Here is a 15,801-nt window from a genome sequence, read left to right on the forward strand (position 1 = left end):
TGGGGAGGGACAGACGGTTACAGGGCCGTTCTACCTCCTCCCTGGGGAGGGACAGACGGTTACAGGCCTGGGGAGGGACAGACGGTCCATGTGGTAGAAGGCTTCAGTCCAGTCACCTGGACTAATTAAGCCTTATTCCTGATAAAGGCTTCAGTCCAGCCACCTGGACTAATTAAGCCTTATTCCTGATAAAGGCTTCAGTCCAGCCACCTGGACTAATTAAGCCTTATTCTTGATAAAGGCTTCAGTCCAGCCACCTGGACTAATTAAGCCTTATTCCTGATAAAGGCTTCAGTCCAGCCACCTGGACTAATTAAGCCTTATTCCTGATAAAGGCTTCAGTCCAGCCACCTGGACTAATTAAGCCTTATTCCTGATAAAGGCTTCAGTCCAGCCACCTGGACTAATTAAGCCTTATTCCTGATAAAGGCTTCAGTCCAGTCACCTGGACTAATTAAGCCTTATTCCTGATAAAGGCTTCAGTCCAGCCACCTGGACTAATTAAGCCTTATTCCTGATAAAGGCTTCAGTCCAGCCACCTGGACTAATTAAGCCTTATTCCTGATAAAGGCTTCAGTCCAGCCACCTGGACTAATTAAGCCTTATTCTTGATAAAGGCTTCAGTCCAGCCACCTGGACTAATTAAGCCTTATTCCTGATAAAGGCTTCAGTCCAGCCACCTGGACTAATTAAGCCTTATTCCTGATAAAGGCTTCAGTCCAGCCACCTGGACTAATTAAGCCTTATTCCTGATAAAGGCTTCAGTCCAGCCACCTGGACCAATTAAGCCTTATTCCTGATAAAGGCTTCAGTCCAGCCACCTGGACTAATTAAGCCTTATTCCTGATAAAGGCTTCAGTCCAGCCACCTGGACTAATTAAGCCTTATTCCTGATAAAGGCTTCAGTCCAGCCACCTGGACTAATTAAGCCTTATTCCTGATAAAGGCTTCAGTCCAGCCACCTGGACTAATTAAGCCTTATTCCTGATAAAGGCTTCAGTCCAGCAACCTGGACTAATTAAGCCTTATTCCTGATAAAGGCTTCAGTCCAGCCACCTGGACTAATTAAGCCTTATTCCTGATAAAGGCTTCAGTCCAGCCACCTGGACTAATTAAGCCTTATTCCTGATAAAGGCTTCAGTCCAGCCACCTGGACTAATTAAGCCTTATTCCTGATAAAGGCTTCAGTCCAGCCACCTGGACTAATTAAGCTCTGAATAGCCTATTAGCTGCCCATCTTTCTCAGGTGTGATCTTGAGGCCCACTTGCAATGATGTTTCCTCAGCAGGAAGTGCAGAGCCGTAAATGGGCGGGCTGGCCCCCCTGAGAGTGGAGTGTATTCTGGTCTACCTGTATCTGCAGGTGTTGGCTGTGGTAGTTCCTCTCAAACAGAACACAGCGCTGTCCTTTGCTCTTATAGAAGGTCCTGACAGCCATCTTGTATCGGTCCAGTTCTTTAACCACCTCAGAGCTCAGTTCCACTACTGACTGGTAGTGACCGATGGGCAGTACCAACACATGCTGAGGGGTCAGACTGCCCTTAGCTAGAGCCAGGTAACACTGAGGGAAAATACATCAACACAAAATGGTTAACTGGGGGCTTCAGAGCCCCTTTTAAACACACAACAACAACAACCTCTTTCTACTATCAGTTGTAATACTCAGATTGTGTGGAAACTCACATGGGTACCAATGCTGATGACCAGGTGTTTCTCTACCTGAGGGCTGGCCAGACAGAACCAACAGGGACCGCTGGGCTGGGCTGAACCAGACACACACAGAGAGAGAGAGAGACATACATGAGAGGGTGGGAGACAGCGAGGGTGGGAGATGGTGTGTGAGGGTGTGTGAGGGTGTGTAAGGGTGTGTAAGGGTGTGTGAGGGTGTGGGAGGGTGTGTGAGGGAGTGGGATGGTGTGGGAGGGTGTGTGAGGGAGTGTGAGGGTGTGTGAGGGTGTGGGAGAGAGTGTGAGGGTGTGTGAGGGAGTGGGAGGGAGTGTGAGGGAGTGTGAGGGTGTGGGAGAGAGTGTGAGGGTGTGTGAGGGTGTGGGAGGGTGTGTGAGGGTGTGTGAGGGTGTGTGAGGGTGTGTGAGGGAGTGTGAGGGAGTGTCTGTGAGAGCGAGGGAGACTCACGCGGCCTGCGAGGTTGTTTAGGCCCGTCTAGATCAAAGGGCGGTCTCTGACTCTGCCTGTCTGGATCCCACGGCTGTCCTTGATTCTGCCCGTCTCCGTCTGAGGGCCTCTTCCTGCCACGGCCCCCCTGGCCACGGCCCCCCCCACGCTGCTTCTTCCCCAGGTCAAAGAAGAACTGAGATGCAGGCTCCTGAGAGAGATACAGTACACAAAACATTCACAACACTTTCCATGACAGACTGACCAGCTGAATCCAGGTGAAAGATATGATCCCTTATTGATGTCACTTGTTAAATCCACTTCAAATCAGTGTAGATGAAGGGGAGGAGACATGTTAAAGAAGGATTTTAAAACCTGTTGGGGCTAGGGGGCAGTATTGAGAATTTTGAAAAAATATGTGCCCATTTTTAACTGCCTCCTACACCAACTCAGAAGCTAGGATATGCATATTATTAACAGATTTGGAGAGAAAACACTCTGAATTTTCTAAAACAGTTTGAATGGTGTCTGTAAGTATAACAGAACTCATATGGCAGGCAAAAACCCTGAGACAAATTCTTACAGGAAGTGGATATCTGATGTGTTGAATTACTTTTAAGCCTATGCCATTGAAACACACAGGGACGTATTAATCATTGAGCACTTCCTACGCCATCCACTAGATGTCACCAGTCTTTACAAAGTGGTTTGAGTCTCTACTGTGAAAACTGACCGAACAAGAGACTTGGAACTTTGGTCATAAGCGGATGGCCGATACTGCTCTGGCGCACGAGTGCATGTTTGGGTACTCTCGTTCCAAAACGTTTTAAAAGAGAATCGTCCGCCTTGAATATTATTGAAGTTCTGATTGAAAAAGGCCCTAATGATTTATGCTATACAACGTTTGACATGTTTGAACGAACGTAAATATGTTTTTTTTCTCCCTCTTTGGTGAAGACAAGTTCTGCGGGCGACGTTCATGTTTTTGAGTAGCCTACTGGACGCGCTAACAACACAGAGCTTTTTGGACATAAATTATGAGCTTTTTCGAACAAAACTACATTTGTTATGGACCTGGGATTCCTGGAAGTGCCTTCTGATGAAGATGATTAAAGGTAAGGGAATATTTACAATAGTATATTTGATTTTAGATGACTCCAAGATGGCGCTAACCTGAATCGCCTAGCCTATTTTTCTGTGCACAGGACCTCGTTTATTGCAAAGTGTGATTTCCCAGTAAAGTTATTTTTAAATCTGGCAATGCGGTTGCGTTCACGAGATGTTAATCTATAATTCTTTGAATGACAATATAATATTTTACCAATGTTTTCGAATAGTAATTATTTAATTTGTTGTGCTGCTTGACTGGTGGTTATTGGAGGGAAACGATTTCCTCAACATCAATGCCATAGTAAAACGCTGTTTTTGGATATAAATATGAACTTGATAGAACATAAAATGCATGCATTGTCTAACATAATGTCCTAGGAGTGTCATCTGATGGAGATTGTCAAAGGTTAGTGCATCATTTTAGCTGGTTTTCTGCTTTTGGTGACGCCTGTCTTTGCATTGACAAAACATTACACACAGCTATTTTCAATATACTCTCCTAACATAATCTAACTTTATGCTTTCGCCGTAAAGCCTTTTTGATAATCGGACGACGTGGTTAGATTAAGGAGATGTTTATCTTTCAAAGGGTGTAAGATAATTGTATGTTTGAGAAATTTGAATTATGACATTTGTTTTCAAATTTGGCGGTCTTGATATTTCACCTGCTGTTGATAGGGTGTACCAGGGGTGGGACGCTTGCGCTCCCACTAGCCCATAGAAGTTAAGTCTTGAGATAATTGAGACATGGATTGTGTGTGTGTGCCATTCAGAGGGTGAACGGGCAAGACAAGAGATTTAAGTGCCTTTGAACAGCATATGGTAGTAGGTGCCAGGCGCACCGGTTTGTGTCAAGAACTGCAAAGCTGCTGGTTTTTACACACTCAACAGTTTCCCGTGTGAATTAACAATCGTCCACCACCCAAAGGACATCCAGCCAACGTGACACAACTGTGGGAAGCATTGGAGTCAACATGGACCAGCATCCCTGGAGTCCACATGGGCCAGCATCCCTGGAGTCCACATGGACCAGCATCCCTGGAGTCCACATGGGCCAGCATCCCTGGAGTCCACATGGGCCAGCATCCCTGGAGTCCACATGGGCCAGCATCCCTGGAGTCCACATGGGCCAGCTTCCCTGGAGTCCACATGGACCAGCATCCCTGGAGTCCACATGGACCAGCATCCCTGGAGTCCACATGGGCCAGCATCCCTGGAGTCCACATGGGCCAGCATCCCTGGAGTCCACATGGGCCAGCATCCCTGGAGTCCACATGGGCCAGCATCCCTGGAGTCCACATGGGCCAGCATCCCTGGAGTCCACATGGGCCAGCATCCCTGGAGTCAACATGGACCAGCATCCCTGGAGTCCACATGGACCAGCATCCCTGGAGTCCACATGGACCAGCATCCCTGGAGTCCACATGGACCAGCATCCCTGGAGTCCACATGGACCAGCATCCCTGGAGTCCACATGGACCAGCATCCCTGGAGTCAACATGGACCAGCATCCCTGGAGTCAACATGGACCAGCATCCCTGGAGTCCACATGGACCAGCATCCCTGGAGTCCACATGGACCAGCATCCCTGGAGTCAACATGGACCAGCATCCCTGGAGTCAACATGGACCAGCATCCCTGTGGAACGCTTTCGACACCTTGTAGAGTCCATGACCCGATGAAATGAGGCTGTTCTGAGGGCTGAAGGGGGGAGGGGGAGCAACTCAATATGAGGAAGGTGTTCCTAATGTTTTGTCCACTCAGTGTATATTTATCGTCTGCATTGTCAAAGCTGTGTGTGTTTTTAAGAAGGCTATTTTCTGATGATTATTTCCTTATTGGAATTTGGCCTTTAGATCATTAGTGTCCTTAGGTCTTGTTTTAAATGTGTATTTCAGCCCCACGGTCTGGCTTGATGCTTCGGCCCCGGGAGGACGAAACAGGACGACTATTTAGATTTGCCATTTCCTCTGGAGGGGGACGAGATGTTCCTCCTCTGGAGGAAACGAGATGTTCCTCCTCTGGAGGGGACGAGATGTTCCTCCTCTGGAGGGGGACGAGATGTTCCTCCTCTGGAGGGGAACGAGATGTTCCTCCTCTGGAGGGGGACGAGATGTTCCTCCTCTGGAGGGGGACGAGATGTTCCTCCTCTGGAGGGGGACGAGATGTTCCTCCTCTGGAGGGGGACGAGATGTTCCTCCTCTGGAGGGGACGAGATGTTCCTCCTCTGGAGGGGGACGAGATGTTCCTCCTCTGGAGGGGGGACGAGATGTTCCTCCTCTGGAGGGGGACGAGATGTTCCTCCTCTGGAGGGGAACGAGATGTTCCTCCTCTGGAGGGGATCGAGATGTTCCTCCTCTGGAGGGGGACGAGATGTTCCTCCTCTGGAGGGGGGACGAGATGTTCCTCCTCTGGAGGGGGATCGAGATGTTCCTCCTCTGGAGGGGGACGAGATGTTCCTCCTTTGGAGGGGAACGAGATGTTCCTCCTTGAGGTCGGCAGCGTTGGTCTTCCCATGTCCGTCCGTCCGTCCGTCTGTCAAACCTTTCAATATTTTATAGTTGTTGGCCTTCTACACTACATGACCAAAAGTATGTGGACACCTGCTCGTCCAAAATCTCATTGCAAAATCATGACCATTAATATGGAGTAGCCATGAGGTCAAAGGAATTGTCCGTAGAGCTCCGAGACAGGATTGTGTCAAGGCACAGATCTGGGGAAGGGTACCAAAACATTTCTGCAGCATTGAAGGTCCCCAAGAACACAGTGGCTTCCATCATTCTGAAATGGAAGAAGTTTGGAACCACTAAGTCTCTTCCTAGAGCTGGCCGCCCTGCCAAACTGAACAATCGGGGGAGAAGGGCCTTGGTCAGGGAGGTGACCAAGAACCCGATGGTCACTCTGACAGAGTTCCAGAGTTCCTCTGTGGAGATGGGAGAACCTTCCGGAAGGACAACCATCTCTGCAGCACTCCATCAATCAGGCCTTTATGGTAGAGTGGCCAGACGGAAGCCACTCCTCAGTAAAAGGCACATGACAGCCCGCTTGGAGTTTACCTAAAGGACTCTCAGACCATGAGAAACAAGATTGATCTCTTTGGCCTGAATGCCAAGCGTTACGTCTGGAGGAAACCTGCCACCATCCCTACGGTGAAGCATGGTGGCAGCATCATGTCTGGAGGAAACCTGGCTCCATCCCTACGGTGAAGCATGGTGGCAGCATCATGTCTGGAGGAAACCTGGCTCCATCCCTACGGTGAAACATGGTGGCAGCATCATGCTGTGGGGATAGTTTTCAGCAGCAGGGACTAAGAGACTAGTCAGGATCGAGGCAAAGATGAACGGAGCAAAGTACAGCGAGATCCTTGATGAAAACCTGCTCCAGAGCGCTCAGGACCTCAGACTGGGGCGAAGGTTGACCTTCCAACAGGATAACAACCCTAAGCACTCTGCCAAGATAACTCAGGAGTGGCTTCGGGACAAGTCTCTGAATGTCCTTGAGGGGCCCAGCCAGAGCCTGGACTTGAACCTGATCGAACAGCTCTGGAGAGACCTGAAAATAGCTGTGCAGCAACGCTCCCCATCCAATCTGACAGAGCTTGAGTGGATCTTCAGAGAAGAATGGGAGATCCTTCCCAAATACAGGTGAGCCAAGCTTGTAGCGTCATACCCAAGAAGACTCGAGGCTGTAATCTCTGCCAAAGATACTTCAACAAAGTACTGAGTAAAAGGTCTGAATACTTATGTAAATGTGATATGTTTATTTTGCGTTATAAATGAGCAAACATGGAAACCCATTTCATGAAGCTCCTGACGAACAGTTCCTGTGCCGACGTTGCTTCCAGAGGCAGTTTGGAACTCAGTGAGTTCTGCAACCGAGGACAGACGGATTTTACGTGCTACGTGTTTCAGCACTCGGCGGACCCGTTCCCCTCGGCGGTCCCCGTTCCCCTCGGCGTTCCCCGTTCCCCTCGGCGTTCCCCTCGGCGGTCCCCGTTCCCCTCGGCCATTCCGTTCCCCTCGGCGGTCCCCGTTCCCCCTCGGCGGTCCCGTTCCCCCTCGGCGGTCCCGTTCCCCTCGGCGGTCCCGTTGGTCCCGTTTCCCGGCGGTCCCGTTTCCCGGCGGTCCCGTTCCCCATCGGCGGTCCCCGTTCCCCATCGGCGGTCCCCGTTCCCCTCGGCGGTCCCCGTTCCCCATCGGCGGTCCCCGTTCCCTCGGCGGTCCCCGTTCCCCATCGGCGGTCCCGTTCCCCTCGGCGGTCCCGTTCCCCATCGGCGGTCCCCGTTCCCCATCGGCGGTCCCGTTCCCCTCGGCGGTCCCGTTCCCCTCGGCGGTCCCGTTCCCCTCGGCGGTCCCGTTCCCCTCGGCGGTCCCGTTCCCCTCGGCGGTCCCGTTCCCCTCGGCGGCCCCGTTCCCCTCGGCGGTCCTGTTCCCCCTCGGCGGTCCCGTTCCCCTCGGGCGGTCCCGTTCCCATCGGCGGTCCCCGTTCCCCATCGGCGGTCCCCGTTCCCCATCGGCGGTCCCCGTTCCCCTCGGCGGTCCCGTTCCCCCTCGGCGGTCCCGTTCCCCTCGGCGGTCCCGTTCCCCTCGGCGGTCCCGTTCTGTGAGCTAGTGTGGACTACCACTTCACGGCTGAGCCATTACTGCTCCTAGACTTCACAATAACAGCCCTTACAGTCGACCGGGGCAGCTCTAACAGCGGAGAAAGTTGACATTCTGACTTGTTGGAAAGGTGGGATCCTGTGGCGGTGCCACGTTGAAAGTCACTGAGCTCTTCAGTAAGGCCATTCTACCGCCGATATTAGTCTATGGAGATTGCATGGCCGTGTGCTCGATTTTATACACGTCAGCAACAAATGTGGCCGAAATAGGAGAATCCAATAATTTGAAGGGGTGTCCACATACACAAGCATCTTAGTTGTTGGCCTTTATTTAGCATGGAGCATTTCTCCAAACCCTGAGAGGTATTCAGATCCTAACAGTGTGTGTGAGTGTACCTGGACAGTAGGGTCTGATAGACCTCCTGTAAGGGTATTCAGATCCTAACAGTGTGTGTGAGTGTACCTGGACAGTAGGGTGTGATAGACCTCCTGTAAGGGTATTCAGATCCTAACAGTGTGTGTGAGTGTACCTGGACAGTAGGGTCTGATAGACCTCCTGTAAGGGTATTCAGATCCTATCAGTGTGTGTGAGTGTACCTGGACAGTAGGGTGTGATAGACCTCCTATAAGGGTATTCAGATCCTAACAGTGTGTGTGAGTGTACCTGGACAGTAGGGTGTGATAGACCTCCTGTAAGGGTATTCAGATCCTAACAGTGTGTGTGAGTGTACCTGGACAGTAGGGTCTGATAGACCTCCTGTAAGGGTATTCAGATCCTATCAGTGTGTGTGAGTGTACCTGGACAGTAGGGTGTGATAGACCTCCTGTAAGGGTATTCAGATCCTATCAGTGTGTGTGAGTGTACCTGGACAGTAGGGTGTGATAGACCTCCTGTAAGGGTATTCAGATCCTATCAGTGTGTGTGAGTGTACCTGGACAGTAGGGTCTGATAGACCTCCTGTAAGGGTATTCAGATCCTATCAGTGTGTGTGAGTGTACCTGGACAGTAGGGTGTGATAGACCTCCTGTAAGGGTATTCAGATCCTAACAGTGTGTGTGAGTGTACCTGGACAGTAGGGTCTGATAGACCTCCTGTAAGGGTATTCAGATCCTAACAGTGCGTGTGAGTGTACCTGGACAGTAGGGTCTGATAGACCTCCTGTAAGGGTATTCAGATCCTATCAGTGTGTGTGAGTGTACCTGGACAGTAGGGTCTGATAGACCTCCTGTAAGGGTATTCAGATCCTATCAGTGTGTGTGAGTGTACCTGGACAGTAGGGTCTGATAGAGTATTCTCTCCAACCATCTTCCTGTAAGGGTTTTCAGTGACATCCTGAGGCTGTTTCACCAGTTCTGATGACTCCATGCTTTTCATCGGGATAATGTTGAAGGCATACAGGTACTAGAGAGAGAGAGAGACAGTTACAATACATCCTGGTACTAGAGAGAGAGAGAGACAGTTACAATACATCCTGGTACTAGAGAGAGAGAGAGACAGTTACAATACATCCTGGTACTAGAGAGAGAGAGAGAGAGACAGTTACAATACATCCTGGTACTAGAGAGAGAGAGAGACAGTTACAATACATCCTGGTACTAGAGAGAGAGAGAGACAGTTACAATACATCCTGGTACTAGAGAGAGAGAGAGACAGTTACAATACATCCTGGTACTAGAGAGAGAGAGAGACAGTTACAATACATCCTGGTACTAGAGAGAGAGAGAGAGACAGACAGACAGTTACAATACATCCTGGTACTAGAGAGAGAGACAGTTACAATACATCCTGGTACTAGAGAGAGAGAGAGACAGTTACAATACATCCTGGTACTAGAGAGAGAGAGAGACAGTTACAATACATCCTGGTACTAGAGAGAGAGAGAGACAGTTACAATACATCCTGGTACTAGAGAGAGAGAGAGAGAGAGACAGTTACAATACATCCTGGTACTAGAGAGAGAGAGAGAGAGACAGTTACAATACATCCTGGTACTAGAGAGAGAGAGAGAGACAGTTACAATACATCCTGGTACTAGAGAGAGAGAGAGAGAGACAGTTACAATACATCCTGGTACTAGAGAGAGAGAGAGAGACAGTTACAATACATCCTGGTACTAGAGAGAGAGAGAGAGACAGTTACAATACATCCTGGTACTAGAGAGAGAGAGAGAGACAGTTACAATACATCCTGGTACTAGAGAGAGAGAGAGAGACAGTTACAATACATCCTGGTACTAGAGAGAGAGAGAGAGACAGTTACAATACATCCTGGTACTAGAGAGAGAGAGAGAGAGACAGTTACAATACATCCTGGTACTAGAGAGAGACAGTTACAATACATCCTGGTACTAGAGAGAGAGAGAGAGAGACAGTTACAATACATCCTGGTACTAGAGAGAGAGAGAGACAGTTACAATACATCCTGGTACTAGAGAGAGAGAGAGAGACAGTTACAATACATCCTGGTACTAGAGAGAGAGAGAGAGAGAGAGACAGTTACAATACATCCTGGTACTAGAGAGAGAGAGAGAGACAGTTACAATACATCCTGGTACTAGAGAGAGAGAGAGACAGTTACAATACATCCTGGTACTAGAGAGAGAGAGAGAGACAGTTACAATACATCCTGGTACTAGAGAGAGAGAGAGAGAGAGAGACAGTTACAATACATCCTGGTACTAGAGAGAGAGAGAGAGAGAGAGAGAGACAGTTACAATACATCCTGGTACTAGAGGTTCTGATGTACACTACCTTTCAAAAGTTTGGGGACACTTAGAAATGTCCTTGTTTTTGAAAGAAAAGCAACATTTGTGTCCATTAAAATATCATCAAATTGATCAGAAATACAGTGTAGACGTTGCTAATGTTGTAAATGACTATTATAGCTGGAAACGGCTGCTTTTTAATGGAATATCTACAGAGGCCCATTATCAGCAACCATCACTCCTGTGTTCCAATGGCACGTTGTGTTAGCTAATCGAAGTTTATCATTTTAAAAGGCTAATTGATCATTAGAAAACCCTTTTGCAATTATGTTAGCACAGCTGAAAACTGTTGTTCTGATTAAAGGATCAATAAAACTGGCCTTCTTTAGACTAGTTGAGTATCTGGAGCATCAACATTTGTGGGTTCGATTACAGGCTCAAAATGGCCAGAAACAAAGAACTTTCTTCTGAAACTCGTCAGTCTATTCTTGTTCTGAGAAATTAAGGCTATTCCACGCAAGAAATTACCAAGAAACTGAAGATCTCGTACAACGCTGTGTACTACTCCCTACACAGAACAGCACAAACTGGCTCTAACCAGAACAGAAAGAGGAGTGGGAGGCCCCGGTGCACAACTGAGCAAGAGGACAAGTACATTAGAGTGTTTAGTTTGAGAAACAGACGCCTCACAAGTCCTCAGCTGGCAGCTTCATTAAATAGTACCGGAAAAACACTGGACAGAGGAACTCTGGTGTTTTGCAGGTACTATTTAATGAAGCTGCCAGTGGCCAATAACATCCTCCAACACAGAGAGGGGAGTGGCCAATAACATCCTCCAACACAGAGAGGGGAGTGGCCAATAACATCCTCCAACACAGAGAGGGGAGTGGCCAGTAGAGAGGGGAGTGGCCAGTAGAGAGGGGAGTGGCCAGTAGAGAGGGGAGTGGCCAGTAGAGAGGGGAGTGGCCAGTAGAGAGGGGAGTGGCCAGTAGAGAGGGGAGTGGCCAGTAGAGAGGGGAGTGGCCAGTGACATCACCTTTCTCTTCTCTGGGTTGTTGACGGTTGCCAGGGCGATGAATCTGCTGACGTGCTGAGTGTTCTCCTGAAGAACAACATGATTTCTACACACACACACACACACACACACACACACACACACACACACACACACACACACACACACACACACACACACACACACACACACACACACACACACACACACACACACACACACACACACACACACACACACACACACACGTTAACTCCCTCTACTGCAGCAAAGTGGTATTATGGTAGTATATATACAGTGTGTATTACCCTGTAAGGTTGTGTGTGTGATAGTGTGTGTGTGTGTGTGTGTGATAGTGTGTGTGTGTGTGTGTGTGTGTGTGTGTGTGTGTGTGTGTGATAGTGTGTGTGTGTGTGTGTGTGTGTGTGTGATAGTGTGTGTGTGTGTGTGATAGTGTGTGTGTGTGTGTGTGTGATAGTGTGTGTGTGTGTGTACCTGTAAGGTCGTCTCTCATAGTGAACTCCCTCTACAGCAGCGAAGTGGTATTACGGTAGTGTGTGTGTGTGTGTGTGTGTGTGTGTGTGTGTGTGTGTGTGTGTGTGTGTGTGTGTGTGTGTGTGTGTATGTGTCGATAGTGAACTGTGGGTGGTAGTGTGTGTGTGTGTGTGTGTGTGTGTGTGTGTGTGTGTGTGTGTGTGTGTGTACCTGTAAGGTCGTCTCTCATAGTGAACTCCCTCTACAGCAGCGAAGTGGTATCGGGGCTTCAGCTTGTAGGCCAGCTGGGAGATGGAGCCCGCTCCACACAACTTAGTGTTCACTTCCTGAAACAAAACATACATTTATTTTGTTTACAACTATAGCTGAAGTTTTTATTCTATTTACCTTTTTAGATTTTATTCCTTAATATTTTATATTTTGTTACATGCTTCATTAAACATTTGCACAAAAGGTTCTATAGAAAAGGATAAGTAACCAAATATGACCTTTAATTAGTTGAGTTTAATTCCAAATGGAATAAGAAATAGGTTTTTACATGTGGTCATTTTACATCAACTATTGATTCATTGAATTTACAGAAAATGTTCTATAATCGGGATATGAGAATTTGGCCATATCGCCCAGCCCTAACTCCAGACCCACAATGCCGTTCGTTGGGTCGGACAGACAAGAGGACAGTTGGGTCGGTCAGACAAGAGGACAGTTGGGACAGACAAGAGGACAGTTGGGTCGGACAGACAAGAGGACAGTTGGGTCGGTCAGACAAGAGGACAGTTGGGTGGGACAGACAAGAGGACAGTTGGGTGGGTCAGACAGAGGACAGTTGGGTCGGTCAGACAGAGGACAGTTGGGTGGGTCAGACAAGAGGACAGTTGGGTCGGTCAGACAGAGGACAGTTGGGTCGGTCAGACAAGAGGACAGTTGGGTCGGTCAGACAAGAGGACAGTTGGGTCGGTCAGACAAGAGGACAGTTGGGTCGGTCAGACAAGAGGACAGTTGGGTCGGTCAGACAAGAGGACAGTTGGGTCGGACAGACAAGAGGACAGTTGGGTCGGACAGACAAGAGGACAGTTGGGTCGGTCAGACAAGAGGACAGTTGGGTCGGACAGACAAGAGGACAGTTGGGTGGGTCAGACAAGAGGACAGTTGGGTCGGTCAGACAAGAGGACAGTTGGGTCGGACAGACAAGAGGACAGTTGGGTCGGTCAGACAAGAGGACAGTTGGGTCAGACAGAGGACAGTTGGGTGGGTCAGACAAGAGGACAGTTGGGTCAGACAAGAGGACAGTTGGGTCAGACAAGAGGACAGTTGGGTCGGTCAGACAAGAGGACAGTTGGGTCGGTCAGACAAGAGGACAGTTGGGTGGGTCAGACAAGAGGACAGTTGGGTCGGTCAGACAAGAGGACAGTTGGGTCGGTCAGACAAGAGGACAGTTGGGTCGGACAGACAAGAGGACAGTTGGGTCGGACAGACAAGAGGACAGTTGGGTCGGTCAGACAAGAGGACAGTTGGGTCGGTCAGACAAGAGGACAGTTGGGTCGGACAGACAAGAGGACAGTTGGGTGGGTCAGACAAGAGGACAGTTGGGTCGGTCAGACAAGAGGACAGTTGGGTCGGTCAGACAAGAGGACAGTTGGGTCGGTCAGACAAGAGGACAGTTGGGTCGGTCAGACAAGAGGACAGTTGGGTGGGTCAGACAAGAGGACAGTTGGGACAGACAAGAGGACAGTTGTGACAGACAAGAGGACAGTTGTGACAGACAGAGGACAGACAAGAGGACAGTTGGGTCAGACAGAGGACAGACAAGAGGACAGCGTGTCTTACGGGGCTGTTGGCGTACTGCCAGACTCCGCGGGGCCACTGTGACGTCAGCAGGATGTCCACTCCTCTGAACTGGTTGTTGTTGATCAGCGGCTCCACCAGCTGATGGAGGTCTTCAGGAGAGAAGCAGTGAGCTGGAGTCGGGTCCAGACGTCCTTCACGACCACTCACATACGCTATCTGCAGGCCTGACGCCCCGGAGAAAACACCTCGACGACCTGACACACACAGCGAGAGAGAGATCAAGATCAAGCCTGGGAACAGCAGTGGAAATACAGAGCGGTATTACGCAGGGGTCAGAGGTCAGGGGTCAGAGTCTATTATTACCCAGGTAGGGTTAGGGTTAGGGGTCAGAGGTCAGGGGTCAGAGTCTATTATTACCCAGGTAGGGTTAGGGTCAGAGTCTATTATTACCCAGGTAGGTGATGTCAGTCTACTCAGGGGTCAGGGGTCAGAGCCTATTCTTACCCAGGTAGGGTTAGGGGTCAGAGTCTATTATTACCCAGGTAGGGTTAGGGTCAGGGGTCAGAGGTCAGAGTCTATTATTACCCAGGTAGGGTTAGGGTTAGGGTCAGGGGTCAGAGGTCAGAGTCTATTATTACCCAGGTAGGGTTAGGGTTAGGGGTCAGAGCCTATTCTTACCCAGGTAGGGTCAGGGTTAGGGTCAGGGGTCAGAGTCTATTATTACCCAGGTAGGGTTAGGGTTAGGGGTCAGGGGTCAGAGTCTATTATTACCCAGGTAGGGTTAGGGGTCAGAGTCTATTATTACCCAGGTAGGGTTAGGGTTAGGGGTCAGGGGTCAGAGCCTATTCTTACCCAGGTAGGGTTAGGGTTAGGGGTCAGAGGTCAGAGTCTATTATTACCCAGGTAGGGTTAGGGGTCAGAGGTCAGAGTCTATTATTACCCAGGTAGGGTTAGGGTTAGGGGTCAGAGGTCAGAGTCTATTATTACCCAGGTAGGGTTAGGGTTAGGGGTCAGGGGTCAGAGCCTATTCTTACCCAGGTAGGGTTAGGGTTAGGGTCAGGGGTCAGAGCCTATTCTTACCCAGGTAGGGTCAGGGTTAGGGTCAGAGGTCAGAGTCTATTCTTACCCAGGTAGGGTTAGGTTAGGGGTCAGGGGTCAGAGCCTATTCTTACCCAGGTAGGGTTAGGGTTAGGGTCAGGGGTCAGAGTCTATTATTACCCAGGTAGGGTTAGGGGTCAGGGGTCAGAGCCTATTCTTACCCAGGTAGGGTTAGGGTTAGGGTCAGGGGTCAGGGGTCAGAGCCTATTCTTACCCAGGTAGGGTTAGGGTCAGGGGTCAGAGCCTACTCTTACCCAGGTAGGTGATGTCAGTCTACTCAGGGGTCAGGGGTCAGAGTCTATTATTACCCAGGTAGGTGATGTCAGTCTACTCAGGGGTCAGGGGTCAGAGCCTATTCTTACCCAGGTAGGTGATGTCAGTCTACTCAGGGGTCAGGGGTCAGAGCCTACTCTTACCCAGGTAGGTGATGTCAGTCTACTCAGGGGTCAGGGGTCAGAGCCTACTCTTACCCAGGTAGGTGATGTCAGTCTACTCAGGGGTCAGGGGTCAGAGCCTACTCTTACCCAGGTAGGTGATGTTGTCAGCCAGCTCACAGCCGTCAGCACTGGGGAAGAAGCGGGTGGTTTCCTGGCTGGCTGCTCCCAGGATGTAGGTGTGGATGGGAGCTGCAACAACCAAGTCAAGACAATGTCGCTCCAGACCCACAATGCAGTTCATAACTCCTGACCCACAATGCAGTTCATAACTCCTAACTCCTGACCCACAATGCAGTTCATAACTCCTGACCCACAATGCAGTTCATAACTCCTAACTCCTGACCCACAATGCAGTTCATAACTCCATACCCACAATGCAGTTCATAACTCCTAACTCCTGACCCACAATGCAGTTCATAACTCCTAACTCCTGACCCACAAT

At 49.6% G+C, this 15,801-nt stretch overlaps 1 protein-coding gene across 1 annotated transcript in view; it reads right to left on the reverse strand.

Annotated features, from left to right (window-relative positions):
• The window catches only part of LOC123738369 (CWF19-like protein 1), a 29,757-nt gene extending 14,157 nt beyond the window's left edge, over positions 1-15,600 (reverse strand). Inside the window, exons 1-8 of the mRNA XM_045713437.1 lie at positions 15,447-15,600; positions 13,864-14,078; positions 12,247-12,362; positions 11,563-11,647; positions 9,089-9,223; positions 2,133-2,322; positions 1,683-1,762; positions 1,351-1,560 (exon numbers count right to left, since the gene is read on the reverse strand). Of these exons, the coding sequence (XP_045569393.1) occupies positions 1,351-1,560; positions 1,683-1,762; positions 2,133-2,322; positions 9,089-9,223; positions 11,563-11,647; positions 12,247-12,362; positions 13,864-14,078; positions 15,447-15,600 (1,185 nt within the window). The remainder of the gene's footprint in view (positions 1-1,350; positions 1,561-1,682; positions 1,763-2,132; positions 2,323-9,088; positions 9,224-11,562; positions 11,648-12,246; positions 12,363-13,863; positions 14,079-15,446) is intronic.
• Between the last annotated feature and the right edge of the window lie 201 nt (positions 15,601-15,801).

The sequence above is a fragment of the Salmo salar genome, unplaced genomic scaffold (genome assembly GCF_905237065.1).
Source record: "Salmo salar unplaced genomic scaffold, Ssal_v3.1, whole genome shotgun sequence".
Classification (NCBI taxonomy): Eukaryota; Metazoa; Chordata; class Actinopteri; order Salmoniformes; family Salmonidae; genus Salmo; species Salmo salar.